This window comes from Acyrthosiphon pisum, chromosome A3 (genome assembly GCF_005508785.2).
Source record: "Acyrthosiphon pisum isolate AL4f chromosome A3, pea_aphid_22Mar2018_4r6ur, whole genome shotgun sequence".
In the NCBI taxonomy this organism is placed as follows: Eukaryota; Metazoa; Arthropoda; class Insecta; order Hemiptera; family Aphididae; genus Acyrthosiphon; species Acyrthosiphon pisum.
The window spans coordinates 11,580,829-11,597,521 of NC_042496.1; the positions used below are offsets into that span (position 1 = coordinate 11,580,829).

The following is a 16,693-nucleotide window of genomic DNA, read 5'->3' on the forward strand; positions in this document are numbered from 1 at the left end:
TAAATATTTGGTTGATATTGTATAATATCTCTAATTTATTCAATTCTGAATTACAATAAAATAAGGATATTCATTTCGTACCGTGATATTTATTCGTATTTATTCGTATTATTTCAAAAATTAGTTGAAGCATTCAAATTTCAAAAAAAGACTTGCCTAATTGAAGTTATAAATGTATTCAAACTTCAAAGTTGAGATATCTCTGGTAATAAATTGAATAATGTAATAATTACTCAAATGTGTATTAAATTTTACATAACTATCAATATAACTATAACATAGTTGTCAATTGAACTTCAAAACATCATTATCTCGATACAGACATTCAAATGTAATACATTTCATGTAAATATAACTACAGATTTAATATACATTATAATAGGTAAAATATTGATATTTATATGTATGTCTCTACAGTTTTCCCAATTTAGAGAAATTACTTAGATTTGTATTTATACCTTATAATGAATCCTCTAAAAGTCCTAGATATTATATTTTATTTTTTGGGACCAGTAAATTTAAAATTTGTTTGAGGTGTAGTAAGTTTTTTAGAAATTTGTCTTTTAACCCGGGATGTTCAAATTAAGTTATACATTGATTTCATACTTCGTATGATTTAGTTATAACCTCTAGAAGCAGCTCCTTTTTTGAGATGTTCAGTTTACTTTATATTGATATGAAATAAACATCCTCAAAGATGTAAGTCAAATAAAACTACATTGAAATCCCGTGCACGATTTTGTATATAGTACTTTATAATAAGACTACGAATTTAAGTTTTTATGTATGTAATAAAACGCAGGAAACTGTTAACCAATTCAAGAAGTTATGGTTAGTTACGTAGATACGCAAATTTCTTAAATAATCGTTTCACATAAGATAACTGTACGTTTAACATTTGTCTTTTGCTAATATAATACAAAAGCTTACTGTCTAGTGCATTCTAAAGATGAATAAACATTGTATGAGTGAGTCTTATTAGTTAACATAAGAAAAAAATATTTCATTGATTTTAAAACTTATTGTCGGCCAATTCGGCGATAATTAGTAATGTATCTGTAATATTACGAGAAGGTTACCGATATCAAGTCAATAATACTCAATGAGAAAATATCTTTTTTGTAATTTATAACCAATATAATGTATGATATTAGTTAGGCAAATTTTAAATGGATAGCGTAATGTATTAGTGTTGACAAGGAAATTTGAATACTGAAATTCATATCATAATACTTACCATGTTTACTTGCATCAATGTGCATATTTCTTTGTTAAAAAAATATTTCAATTTACAAAACAAAAACTAAAAATCAACTGTTCCTCACAATCAGCGTTGAATCCAGAAAACATTTAAAATAAATACAGACAATAACATAATTATCTAGATAATAAAATTGATAAATTAATTTTTTCACATATCAATAACAATAGGTAACTCAATAATTCATTTTAATATAGTAAAATAAATGAAGTACTAATATTATGATATAATTATAGGTAATAGTAATTGTTAATAATTTCTTAATGGCTAATAATAAATAAGTAGGTATTTACAGGCATCATGTGGTAGTATAATATAATATTATTATTTTATAGTAAATATTCTAAAATAAAAGGTTTAGTGCAATGGTTCTACCTAAGTACTTATAAATTATGAATCAGTTTGTGTGAATAATAAATTTCAGTTATATTATTCTGAATCGTCGAAGCTCAAACTATAAGGGCCGTATTAAAATATATTGTCAAAAACCATAAACGTACTCACCATCATTCTTATTTTTTGTTAAGAATTATTATACAATATAATATTATACCACTGTAGTATATACAGGTATAACTATTATTGTACAAATATATAATATAAATATAATAGAAAATATCCTAGGCCGACAAATCGTCTCCGCTCAGAATCGTTTTTCATATAAAATGATATTATGTCAGTGAATAAAAATTTAACGCAATTCATTACAATGGCCCACTTGTAATCTACTGTACAGCTGAGTGACACTTACTTACCCGCTTTTTCTTTAATGATTTTTATATTTTATAGTAATTAGTAATAATTGGTTCGTTAGTTTAATATTTTAATGAACTCTGAGCTCGATTGTGACTACTGCCTTGCACTCTGTATAAAACACTTTGCCTATTTCTTCGAATTTTCTAAGGAAAGTTAATCCAGACTGTAAAATATGTTTTAAACGTACACTTCCACTTTGGCATTAAAATAAAAGAAAACAATTTAATAACTAACAAATATTTTAAGAAAACAAGATTCTACAAGGAGTGGCTATATCGCCTGTATCTCATTTATAAATAAGGTCGCTGCGCAGATAGTTGTTCATGGTGTTCATACATAACTGTATGTCTGTATTGTAGTTAGAATTTTCGATTAAACGATTTGATATAATATTAATATAGTACCTAATATACATAGTTTATACTATAGTATATTATCAGCAGTTACGTTATTTATTTCTAATAATATTGTTCGAAGAAAGTAAGGAAATAAATGTGGATACAATATTGCAACGGTCAGACGAGTCGTGGTGTCGGAAAAGCAATTCACACTGTGCACACGACATAATATCCCATGCGTATAGCTAACAATGAAATTGTTCGTCGGAAGTCGACGCCATTTCCACGAAAACCTATTTGATATACCAAGTGTATTTCAAAGCTTGTGTAAAATATTGATTATTCCGGTGAAAACAAAATTTAAAACGTTTTGAATTTGGTGGAAACCATAATACGTGAAGAATACGACACAGTTCATTTTTCGAAAGCTTAAAACTAATAAAACAAATCATCATTAGCACCTACCCTAATTTTAGGATCATGTGCACACGACATAATTTCCCATGCGTAAAGCTGACAGTAAAATTGTTCGTCGGAAGTCGACGCCTGTTCCACGAAAACCGAAGTTTATATGCCTAGTACATTTCAAAGCTCGTGTAAAATATTGATTGTTCCAGTGAAAACGAAAAATCAAAACGTTTTGAATTTTGCGGAAATCAAAATATGTGGAGAATACCACGCTGTTGAAAACTTAAAACTAATGAAACAAATCAACAAGAACACCTACCCTAAATTTAGGGTTATGTGTTTTTAGCCTTATAATGTTATAGTCCATTATTTTTCAAGTTTCCAGCAATGTTTTGTTTAATTTTTATATATTTTTATATATTATTTTTGGAACAAAACTTACTTACCGGGTGACCTCTTTTTTCTAAAACCTATATATTTCAACGAGTTAAGAACAGTGGTGCAAAAATAAATTGGCGGAAATTATTAGCATTTAAGTTATATCCTTACGAAGTTCACAATTTTCAGTGTTTAAGTTTAACGCATGAGTACAACGCCATATAGTCTACCGTGATTATAACGAATTTCAAGCGCTTAGTAACCGGGACCGTGTCACTCACTCGCTACACTCGTTAGGACAGCTTAAAATGAAAACATTTCACAATTTGCTATGCAACACCACATTAGCTGGTAGTTCACGGAGTAAAAAAAAATAATTTTGGATTTGATTGCACCTAGAAGCCGGATTGGGTCACTCGCTCGTTCGGACAGCTTAAAACAAAAATATCCTTCAATTTGCTATGCAACACCATCTCAAGGTCACTTGGTAAAACGTAAAATGGCTCTAACTTTTAAACCAAAAATGTTCGCAAATGTTTGCAAACACTTTTGAAAAAAGCATGTAAAACACCCCTTAAAAAAAAAAATATATATATATATATATATATATATATATATATAAATGATCGCCAGTTAAAGAAGTTGTTTAATATATTTATACTACAATATTAAAGCATTTAAAGGTATAGGTTATTTTAAATTGTTTTCGTTGACGGAATACCATATTAGTTGTTTAGAATGAACGAATGTGTGGTCCGTAAAAGCGTAATATATTGTTATTTGATGTACAGAACTTAATCTCTTTGACGCTCTCATATGCAATCTATGAAAGAAAGTTTTTGACGTGAGATATCGAGTTGTGAACATAACATCTCCTCTTTCCTGTAAGAACGAACACCTTTACAGGTAGTTAATAAATTTGTCAATGGGACAAAGTTTGGAGTTCATAATAATGTGGTTCTATTATGTTGGGACATCGGAGCATCATAATAAGTTTGAGTCTTATGTGAATTATCAAGGCAATGAATATTTTATGAACCTTTCTACAGACTTGTCTATCAAAGTTTTCCAACTTTCTAGAGGTTATTAATTCAATATTGCGCACGCATTGGTCGAAAAAAAAAATACGATACTTCGATATTGTTACATCGCAAGCTATATTAAAAGTAAAACTTAAATAAGTAATGATTATTTTTCTGATGTATTCTCATAACAGTATTTTTACTAAATCAAAAAATAAAATGATGGGAGTTCATTCATGAGGTTCGTGACATATTAATTAAATCCAATTTGTCATCTATTAGTATTATTTTTTTATTTTATTATACTTTATTAATATTCAAAATAGTGAAAATAACAATGATAACTATAAGTATAAGTAACTACTAATTAAACACACAGTTTCATAAATAATACTTTTATCACTCGAATTTTATAATTTATTTTGTTCATGTTAATCTTTAATTTTGGTTTGCAAAAAATATTGAATTTTACAATAATAATGATTATTTAAATTATAAATGATGATTAATTCTATTTATACAATTTTAAAAATTATACATATTAAAACAATATTCAATACATTTCTTGCTCGATAATGACTAAATATATTTTGTATTTTATCATAACAATCTTATTGATGTACTTAATACATTAGGGGTCATAAAATAACGATTTATAAATGAAAAATAAGGACTCATAAAATGTTATCTAAATATCATAATTGGGAATTTACAAAAACCAACACCAGATGTTTAAGATAAAACATGTACGTATTATATCATGTATATTTATAAAGTTTCTGTTTTATAATATCAACCTATGCATTATTTATTTAAATTTCTGAAAAATAATATTTTGATAAACCATAATTGATTATTGATCATCCTTCAGATATTTAATAAAAACCATTCTACATTTAGACGGGAGTGATTGATATACTGTTTTGAAACAAAAAATACACAGAACACTGTAGTTTTAAACAAGAATATTTGTATTTAAATTATATTACACTTACACTGACCAATATTTAATAAAAGTTATAAGTTAAGTATATATTTTATGTAAGTTATTAAAAATGTATACTCATTAGGTTTTTTACTGTGCATAATTACCACATATTATTATTTTAATTATTTTTTCAAATAATATTATATATATTTTTTATTGATCCAAATCATATCGGCATCTATGGCTATTCATTTTTTAGACTTATTTACACAGTTGTATTTTATTAATTACAATAATATAATATGTTTAATTTAAACTGGGTTGTATAATATTGTTTCTTTTTAAAAGTTTATGATGTTTATATTTGGTAATAAGTCATGTTATAGTGTTTCTCCTATTTGTTGTGGTATGCAAGATTTGATTCTCTCATTCTCATATTTCTGGCATTATGTTAATATGATAATATACTTAACTGTGTAATACACACCACATGATATACATGGGTATATTGTTGGGCCATGAAATAATTGTGTGATCTATTCGAATGTGATTTATAATTTAAATTATATCTCTTATAAGTTATAATATATACACATTACACATACATGTATATTACTCTCAAAGTACACTGATCATATGAATACATAGATATAATTATTAGTGGCAGTGATTTAGATTGTTAATAATACCAAATACCAATGACACAATTAACAAATCACAAATAAATAATTTTATAAGTGAACGATTTGCGTTATTTTAATAAAAATCAGTGAATATAATCTCTGGACTCTGATAGTGTTACAAAGTTTTTTATTGTTTTAAATGTTTTGACAAAATATTGAAATAGGTAGGTACTTAAGAGGACGCTATACCCGCATGCGTTGTCTCCGTCTTACAAATGTACAACATAGCAAAAAACTGTTTTGCGCGGGATAGAATCACTCCCTTGGTATTTATAGTAGAATTACCAAAATTCCACAATGCATAGGGATTAGGGAACAACTTTGTCTGTGTCGTAGCGTTTTTATTTTTTTGATACCATTTATACCAATAATTTTTAATAACTAAATGAAAAAAACAAAAATAATCCTAATGTTCTCAAACTGATAACTTTAATTTTATTTATGATAGCATATTTATGATACAGATAAAGTTGTTCCCTATGCGTTATGGAATTTTGGTAATTCTTCTATAAATATCGAGGAAGTGGTTCTATCCCGGGCAAAACAGTATTTTGCTATGTTGTACATTTGTAAGACGGAGACAACGCATGGCGAGTGTAGTGTCCTCTTGAAATTATATATTAAGTAGTTAAACCTAAATAGGTACATTAATAACCGTTAAATTAATATGATGTTTCATGTATATGTATATCGTATATTATTATAATAATGTTAGGCTATTATTAAATCATCCGAAAATCTGTTAGGTTAGTCATCAGCTTGACAAATTATTCGATTTGAATTTATTGGCACACAACTTGTGTAAACATACCTTCTTTTTCGCCAAGACAAATCTACCGCACACAACTCGTGTGACCCATAAAATCCATGTCAGACACAACTACGGGTAACTTGAAAAAAATCGAAGGACACAGTTCCAAGTTTTGGATATAACTCGTTTTCAGCCAAATCGTCTTATAAGTTGGTGTATTAATATAATTGATGAACACGAATCAAATCATTAGATTTGCAAAAACAATTTTTGTTAGTTAGGTACCCACTAGTTAAGATAATATTTGGAAATACAAAATATAAATAACACTGTTAAATAATGTTAATTTATACTGTATTTTTAGTACGATAACATTTGGCAAAATTTCAGTTTGACAAGTAGCTGCATATTAATTAAAATAAAACAATCGAAACTTTGAACGCAGATCATCTCTTATAAACTCCAACAAAAATAACGAACAGTAGTAAATTAATATAACTCATAATTGCTTGAACTAATTCTAATAATACAATTTCCAAGTTATACAGATATTCTTTTTATTTTGTTTCTGAATCATGCATGTAATTTGCAATTTATTATTTTTTACTATTAAAAATCAAAATCAAATACTCGAATAATATTTTGATTCCTCTAACTCTGGTTACAGGGATTGGAACTACTGCCAGTTATCTGCCATATCGATTGCGTTTAACCAACGGCTGCATATACTGATTGAACTACCGTTTTGTCACTACGACGCCTTGAAAAACGACGATCGACTGGATTAGACGAATGATTGAAAATGGCAAAGTCGGTCAGGCATTAAAATATATCAACGACTACCTACAATGCAGTGACTGTAAATCTAAAGAGGATTTGGGACAAACATGTCAAACATTCAATATCATTTAACGTCAATATTCTCCATTATTTCATCTATTACTGATGAGTTGGTGTGAAATACGAATTTATGAAGTGCATTTATAAAAGTGTTTAAATCTATTTCCCTACACATCTAAATCATTCTTAGAATGTTATCCGTTAACGACGTTAAGCACAGTAAAAATATATCGTCTTTAGCTTACAAATTATTTGACATTAAAATTTTAATTACTAAACGCAATTTATACATTTATTTATTGATATTCAAAATTCCTAATTCCTAATAATAAAAACGTATCATAAAAATTCAAATTCGACAGATAATATTACGAATGATTGTGGCTTCCAACAGAAAAAAAATAGCGATGATTATATCATATTATTATATGAAGTTTATTTATTCGATGTGGTTTTAACCGAAACCCCAAGTTAGTTATTTGGAGAACAGAAATTAAATCAATACTGTGCGAGAAACCATCTTAGAACCCTGATCTTAACCAGAACCGTTAAACGCATACAAATTCCAAACCTCCAGTCTCTGCCCTAAATGTGATAAATAATTCGGCAATCTAAAATTGCTAATGTTATTTGGTATCAAATACAATGCAATGTATTTTTTTTTATCCATACTCAATAAAAGCTATATACCTCTGTATACCTATTATGAATTAATATCCATACAAACAAGTTTGTAATTTATATTAAACTAATGCATATTATTGATCGTGTTTTACAATGAAGGTACTATCACTCAGAAACTAATCTACTGAACTCTATAAGATGTGAACAGATGATAATGTGAGCATGTTCTTATAATATATTTAATAAAGCTTTCGGGCCTACACAAGAACCTGTTTGTTAGATGTTTGAAACCTAAATAGGAAGTTATTGTTTTTTTTTTTAGCGATATATTAAACATGATGGTTTTATAGTGAAACTTTTATCTTTCATTTACGTAATACAATACTTTACACTTGACATAATTCATAATTAACTAGTAAAATATGACAATGCAAACTAGGTACAATGTATAATATGATTTTTATTATTAATGATTCATTTTAGGCTATATGCATATTTATATTTTTCATTTTTCATTATTTTTTTTTATAATTTAAATTTTTGTGTACGATTATGTATAAACTAATCAAACAAAACATTCCTAACCAATAAATATATATGTAAACTAGCTGAATATCTATGCTTCACTCATGTGTTGTTATTTTTTTGTGGCAAATCATATATAGTGTATACAGCAGCGTAAATGGTGTGTATATCAGTTTTAGTATGGGTACCTCAGTCCACGGTTAAATCAACATCAGTGTACCTTTCTGAAATACCTTGACAAGTAGCGGATTGGATTTAGCACTTGGTATCTTTATAATTTTTTTTAAGTGGTATAAACTACATATACTTTCTAAACTTTTCTGACATCTCTAAAAACAATTTCTGAGATTTTCGTCAAATACGATTGAGTAGTTTTGAGTGTATAAGCTACACACATACATTTGGTTTTAAGATATAGTTTCTTTATTCGAGGTCACACGCGACCATTGTCTGCATGCTCATATCTAATCATCTGTCCGAGTAACCAACGGCAACCATTTAAATATATATAAAAAAAATATAACTATACTATAATTTCTATTATTAATATTATAATATGCAACATATGGCAACCGTTTATAAATAATAAACATTTCAATTTCCACTGTGAATCTCAAGATTCCTGTTTGATTGCCTCTTTAAATACGAATATCGGAAAATTCTTTCTTATTGTGCATCTAGATCATCATTAGAGAAACAACTAGTTTCAAGTTCGTACGTTTTTTAATGCTCAGCTTAAAAATACCAAAAATACAGTAACCATTTTTTTTCTGAACGTTAGAAATTTAAATTGTTGTTTAAACTTATTTAAATACCAAACGTTCCAAATTATTTTTTCGTTAAAAATTCATAACATTTTCAATTTTTACACCAATGGTCTACACAAGTAAGACAAGAATTATACATACAATTTTTTTTATTCATTTTAAGTTTTTATAAATACATAGATACAATTTTTTGAACGGTTCAAGTTAAAATTTTGACGAAATTCGATATATAAACGAAAAAATATATTTTTCCTACAGAGTTTTAAGTTATTTTATTGGAAATAAAAATAAAATATCAATCGTAGATACTTGAAACTTTTACCAAGTCATATTTTTACGTTCTTTAAACTTCTTGGAATATTCAGACTAATATAATTTATTCGTAATACCATGAATCAATTCACACTATTTAGAGTATATTCTTATTTACTTATAAGTTATAATATGTCTAGTTTTCTTTCAAAAATTAGGTCAATCTACGAGAACAATTAATTAGCTAAATAAACTGCTCCTTAGTACTAATTGATGTAAAAACATTACATCTTATTTTTAAACATTTGTAATACTTTGCGATTCCAAATTAAGGATTAATTGCGTTATCACTAAGTAATTGAGACTGAAATAAATATATCTGTAAATGTTTATTTACCGTTCTGTCGGATACATGTTTGACTCTGCAGTGGAGAATGGCAGTTTGTCCAACGACAGCTGTTACATTATGAGGTGAAATGTCGTCAAAGAGTGGTCTTTGCATAGGCGTTTCTTTTTGTGACATTGGTTGTATATTTTGTAGCGACGAGCTTGACTCCATTGAAACTAAAACAAAAACATGAAATTCCATTTTAGTTTAAATAGTTAGGTGAAAAATTCTGTTTTAATATTTTTTAAAGAGAAGATAAACGTAGATAAAATAATATGTTTTTAAATTATTATCATTTTAGGTATGCATTTTACTGATTTTTAAACAATTTTGTAGTATAACAAACAACGTTTTTGATAACAATTGTTTTGTCACAACATTGTATATAATTTTATTAAGTTTAACTTTACAGTTTTTATTTTCGAATTATTAAATATAAATAATATTTACTATAACATTTTCAAAAACAAAGGTTATGATATCTTAAGAGAAATTTCATAATTTCACACATGATATTATTGAAACATTTTTTACAATACCTATTTGTAATCGCCATATGCATTTAAAATGTAGTACAATTTAAATTGTAAATTGTTATATAACCCTACATTAGAATATGCTTATAATAAACGAGTTATGGCTAAGTGCCAGAAAGTTAAATTTATATATAATCATAAAATGTCATACCCATTATCCATATTAATACAAAAATAAAATAAAATTTGATTAAACTCATAGTTAAAGAGGTTCTTTTGTATATCATCCAATCATTAATAGTTCGATAATTAAGTGTGTTTGTCTATGCGATAGTATAATGCCCAACGTGTTTTACATAAAAAATAATAGAATTTAAGAATTACTTTAATTACGATAGTCATAATAATATTATTATTTAGGCATTCGATTTGAGCAAACAGATTTAAAAACTATTGTAAAATGTTCAAGTATTTTTGAATGGTAGGTGGTTGACTTTAATATGAGTTAAATCTCACGATTTGCCAGAGGTGCCTCCTACAGATTGTGAAATACAGCCTTAAATTGATTATAATTATCAATTGCAGCCCGAGAATACTTGATTTGTATGATATAGTTTTATAGAATATATAAGGAAATAAAGAAGGCAAACGGCTACTATACAATTCGATAGGGTCAAAAATGTTAGTATGACTGCTTTGGACAGTAATGTGCGGCTGTGGTTAGCAGAGATGACTGATAGTATTTTAAATTGTATGATGGGCAATGGCTCCCAATAATGTGTAGCCCTCGAAAAATATTAATTGGTGATTCATGCACTATACATAAAAATTAAATCAAAATGCATATATTATTCGTAAATACATAATAATAGTTATTATTATTCTAATAATTACTTTTTTTAATTTGTATATTATTTTGATATGTCATATTATTATTCGAATGCTTCTGTTATTTTCAAAATATTCTAAATTTAAAAGTCAAGTACATTTACGTTGTGTTATACTTATATGTTATTGAGTAGTCAATTTAAGAAAAAGAGTTCGTTGTATAACTTCGATTTTTTTTCCCTGGAAGACACGATCACATGACGATAAAGATAAACAGATTGAAATTATTACCGTTTTAATACTGTTATTTAATTTCAAAGCTCTATATGTGAAATAGAAATGCACTCTGAAACCTTAAGACCACTTACTATTATCTTTATCCAGTCCATGCATGTGGTATTTTAAAATAATGTAGATTGAAGAAAAGTTTATTTTTGGATTAGTATTTGAGAATGATACTTAATTGCTATAAAAACCGTCTACTAATATATATATATATTATATTTATACAATTTCTTTATCGTTCATAGAAGCTTTCTCAACTAATTGTATAGGTATTTTAAACAATTATTTGGAATTATAGAAAACTAATTTATACTATGAAGATTATTTAGGTTTTCAGGCATCAGTTAATTATAAGAAAATACATAATTCAAACTTCAAAGTAATTTTTATTGTTACCATTCAAAATACAAACTTTACTGCACATATAATATCTTACATATATGTCAAGGAAATAATATATTCTCTTAAATTATTTTAACATTTTATAATAATTTTAGAAATCTTGATAGGAGGTATATATAAAGTACAACAAACCTAATTTATTTACATTTATATCTACCGTTCTGCAGTTTCCCGATCTAAATTAAACATTTTTCAACTATTACCAATATATAATTTCACTTTTCAAGAAATTCTATTGTCAAAGTGTTAATTTATTATAATACTAGCCCCCGGTCTAACCGAGGGACACCCCCGGACCCTCCAGTGTTGGCTAAAAGTGTTGGAAACACAGTCAAGTTATAAAAGTCGCACTCATAATGAAGGTGATTTGTTCATAAGGATTTATGATAAGGCCTGGCTCTTTGGCGGTCTCGTTTCGAAGGCGGGAATGTTTAAAAGTCGAGTTTCAGTGCCTAGAAATCTGATTATTATTGATAATATTAAAATGTTTTTTTATTTTACGATCATGTCATGACCTCGTCCGGAGACATTTTGGTGCTCGAGTGTTTGTAGCTAATAAGTTTCGTTTCAATCAATCCATTCATCCAGCTTAGACTTTACTATCGATCGTGAATCTAAATACGTCAGTTTTTATTTTATGATTTCTCTTATCACTTTGCACAGTATGGTTTGCTTAACGAAGCCGTCTGATTCTTACTCTTTTATGGTGCTGCTTATTTGAGGTAATTAGGTCATTTATCTTATATCTTTATTATGCCTTCTAGGCATCACTACATTGAATACAAACCCGCATTTATGGTTAACTACTTTATTTTCAAAAGCATGCAGCTTTTGTTTACTTGGTGATACCATTGTCTATATTTAGAAACTGAACATACGTAAACGTTGTATGGCTAAGCGTTACATACAATATAGTTTTTGTCTCATCATAACAATACCGATTTGATACCTACCTACAAAGTATCGTTTTTTACATATAATTTTAACTTTATATCAGCTGTTTTATACAGAAAATGTTACTATAAGTACTATAAACAAATGTTTGTATTTATTTTTATGAATTTCAGTAAATTTAATTTTGTTTACTCATGATAATTTAATAAATAATTCAATTGTATTTTTTTTTTTTACTTATATATTTGAATATATAGTAAATATAATATATTATTTTATATACTATAGTTTTTTCCATCCTGCTTGTGAAAATAATTTGTACGGTATACTTATATTTTTTTTATAATTTTATTGTTATCCTTAAAATTAAAGATCATGATAATAACATAACAGCGCGAGGGGGTGTTAAACATTTATTCATCGGCCTAATATCATCGGTTTTTTATGAAGACGGGAATAAACCAAAAGGATTAACAAGACTCTCCGACATAGGTCTACAAAGGTATTTGTCAAATGACAAAACGGACCTCAATTTTTCTTGCCTTTTTTTCAGAAAACACGATCCCAATTTTTCAAGACGTTTAACTCATTTGTTCCGCCGCCCATTTTTAATACGTTGGCCATTCGAACCATACTGACACAAATTTTTCTTGCTTTTTCCTTCTCCAGGTACTTTTCTCTTTTTTAGGGCTTTAATAAATGATGAGAAGGGAATGAAAAATCGACTGATAAAGATTGTGCAATGTTTTTGAAACAATGTTTACTGGTATAATTCATCGGAGTGTTCTCCTTTATTTTCTCTCTGTAAGGAAGTATCTCAAATGTAAGACCCAAATTCCTCACTATAGTTTTTGTTTTACTTGACAGATATATAACTGTTCATAAATATTTTGTCTCCATGCCGAGCTGATTGATAAATATATATTAATAATTGAATATCAAAAAAAGAAAACTTTTTAGCAAGTAATAGTTAATTTATAGTTAATGTATATGATTGATAAATAAACATTAATAATAATAATAATAATAATTTATTGCAACAATACAAAACAAAACACAATTATACATGAATTAACAATGTAATACAATATTGCAGCATAGTTTGTGTCAGAAGAGTGAGTTCTAATAACTTTTAGAGCTTAAAAACCTAAAAAAAAAAAATTTATGTTCATCATAATAATATCAAATTGAATAATTTTTTTTTATTTTATTCATTTTTAACCTTTCAATAAATTCATTATCTTAGATAAGTCTAAGTACTACATTCATGATCTGATACAGGAATTGAATATTAATTATGTTTATATAAATCTACTAGCACAACTAGATTATAAATAATCTTAAAATTATTTTCTTTAAGCTTTCCATAAATTAAAATAGATCAAGTTTGCCTAGGAATGCTTAATTAATATTTAATATTATAACAGTTGTGGTAAGATTATCTAGGTATAAATGCATTGCAAGCGAGTGCATCTTAGAAATTTTAACATTATTATTTTTTAAGATAAATGTACATTAATTAATTAACTAACAGAAAACCACTCACTTTTATTACTTAACTATATACTTATGCCTCATTACTGTATTAAATTGAAATAATAATTAACAACCTTGTTAAAAACTTCAATAGTTAAAAAATTACAACTTACACCATTATATAATATAATTTTTTAATGTACTATGTTTATGTATTACTGTACTTGGTACAGTGAATTGTTCTTATAATTTAAAAAATCTCTCTGATGACTAAATAACAGCTAAATCCTATGAGCAGTTCAAACTTGTTTATTATTACTTTTATCAGTTAACTTTTATGAAGCTTAATATACTCTTTATGAACAGTGAACACATATTTTACATAAACTAATTAGATGATTATTTCCAATAATATTTCTTGTCCAAGTTTTTACAAGTTTTTTTTTCTTTAGAACAAATAGTTACTAAAGAAGCTAAAGATAGTTTTGCATAGTAAACTGATGTAAAAAATATAATATTTTAAATTATTGCGCTACTAATGTTTTTATTTCTTCTCCCATTATACCATACTATAACATGTAATACAATATTATTGACATTACTATTCTAAATAAAATACGCTGTGCAACTTTTCGAGGATGTTATCAGTTCACACCATCTGTAATTTTGTATAATTTTAACATAGTACTTTTATAAAAATAAAAATATATATAATTTTATATCGATTTAGATACATTTTATGTTGTAACTCGTAATATTATTTTATAATTATGGCTATTGACCTAAATTATTCAATGGTGGCAACAGTATAATAGAGATAACTATGACGGGGTAATTGTACTTAAATCCTCCCCTCCTTGTGGAAGACAATGATTACAAGTACATAAGTACCTACTTTTTAAACTCTAAATGCAGGTTTACTGTGAATTTTATATTACGTAGCTCGTCATTCAATTTTGCACAAAAACAAATATTTTAGGTAAATCGATCTTTTAAAACAAAAGAGCTGGTTCAAACATTCAATAGGTAAAAAAATTATATCAACAATAGTTCAAGGCGCGTCTATTCAAGGTAATAGTAGTAATACTTCAAAGGTTTTAAACTGAATTAAAATGTTGGTATATCAAAATCAGGAGTAAATAATAGGTACTAGAATTTAACGAATTTAACAAACTTTAAAGTATTTTTTTTAGTCTCAATCTAATTATGTTCTGCGTATGATTATAATTCGTATAACATCATGAACTATTATTACATTATTTTCTTAATGCATTTTTTTAAACTTGAATTTATATTTTATAGGTAAAACTGAAAAAAAAATCAAATCTATTCTTGTTAAAAGTCTATTATTTTTTACGTTTATACGTTTTGTTAGAACTGTTAATAAAATAATAGTAATATTAATAAATCAAATTTATCACACGCATAAAAACAACAAAGTTGAATAAAGATCTGTTTTTAATGTGTTAAAGGTAATTAAATACAACTATTATGAAAAAACACGAACTTCAAATTATGTATACATAAACGAAATTGGTACGTAATTTAGATTTATTTTAATAGCTTTTCGGTGTCAACTACAGGGAATAATTGCATTTTTTTATCAACTTTCTGATTACATTATTGAAATGCGCATAAATCATTTAGAATCCTGTATATTTGAATTTAACGATTTTTTTTTTATTTCAAGCTTTTAATTATTAATAAAATTATGTATTTTAAATGAGACACTATTATACTAAATATAATATATAATATACTGTTTCCTATGGGAATATATAAATTATCTGTGAACAAAATATTTTTTTCTAAACTGAAATAAAAATTAAATTTGTTGAAACATCTTAATGTACCACTTATCGTCATAATATGTATTTAGGAAATTCAAAATGATTTGTTTATATTATATAAATATAAAAATATGATCCACAGTATCAGGCTTTTCGAATATTATTCAATTTTTTTTTTTTGTATTGACCTTTAGCCCGGCAACTTAGGCCATTAGCTAAATTTAATTATTATAATATATAGTACCAGTATTTAATATTATTATTATTAAAGTTTGAATATTGAACATATTTGAAGATGATCGACAGCCTATATATTACGAAAAACATATTTTTATGATAAATTTATACTATTATTTAAGTAATTTATTCTTCTAGATATTTGTAATATTAGTAAAACTGTCCATTCCTAAGTTCAATTATTTTCACAAATTTAAATTTTAAATCCCCATTCAAAATATTTTTAAATTAGGTATGTACAACAAAATAACTAACATCCTAACTCCTCATTAAAATACATAATTTCATCCAAATTTAAAGTTTAAATGTCTAAATAAAAATTTGAGTTTATATATTTTTTAGTTCCAGTATCAACAACTTATGCTATACCACTTAAACTGTAAA

At 26.4% G+C, this 16,693-nt stretch overlaps 1 protein-coding gene across 4 annotated transcripts in view; it reads right to left on the reverse strand.

Moving 5' to 3' along the window:
* LOC100164076 (zwei Ig domain protein zig-8-like) overlaps positions 1–16,693 on the reverse strand; it is a 254,559-nt gene that overhangs the window by 49,222 nt on the left and 188,644 nt on the right. For all 4 annotated transcript variants that reach the window (XM_001945859.5, XM_008189020.3, XM_016807821.2 and 1 more), the window contains one exon: positions 9,931–10,097. In XM_001945859.5, the coding sequence (XP_001945894.2) occupies positions 9,931–10,097 (167 nt within the window). The remainder of the gene's footprint in view (positions 1–9,930; positions 10,098–16,693) is intronic.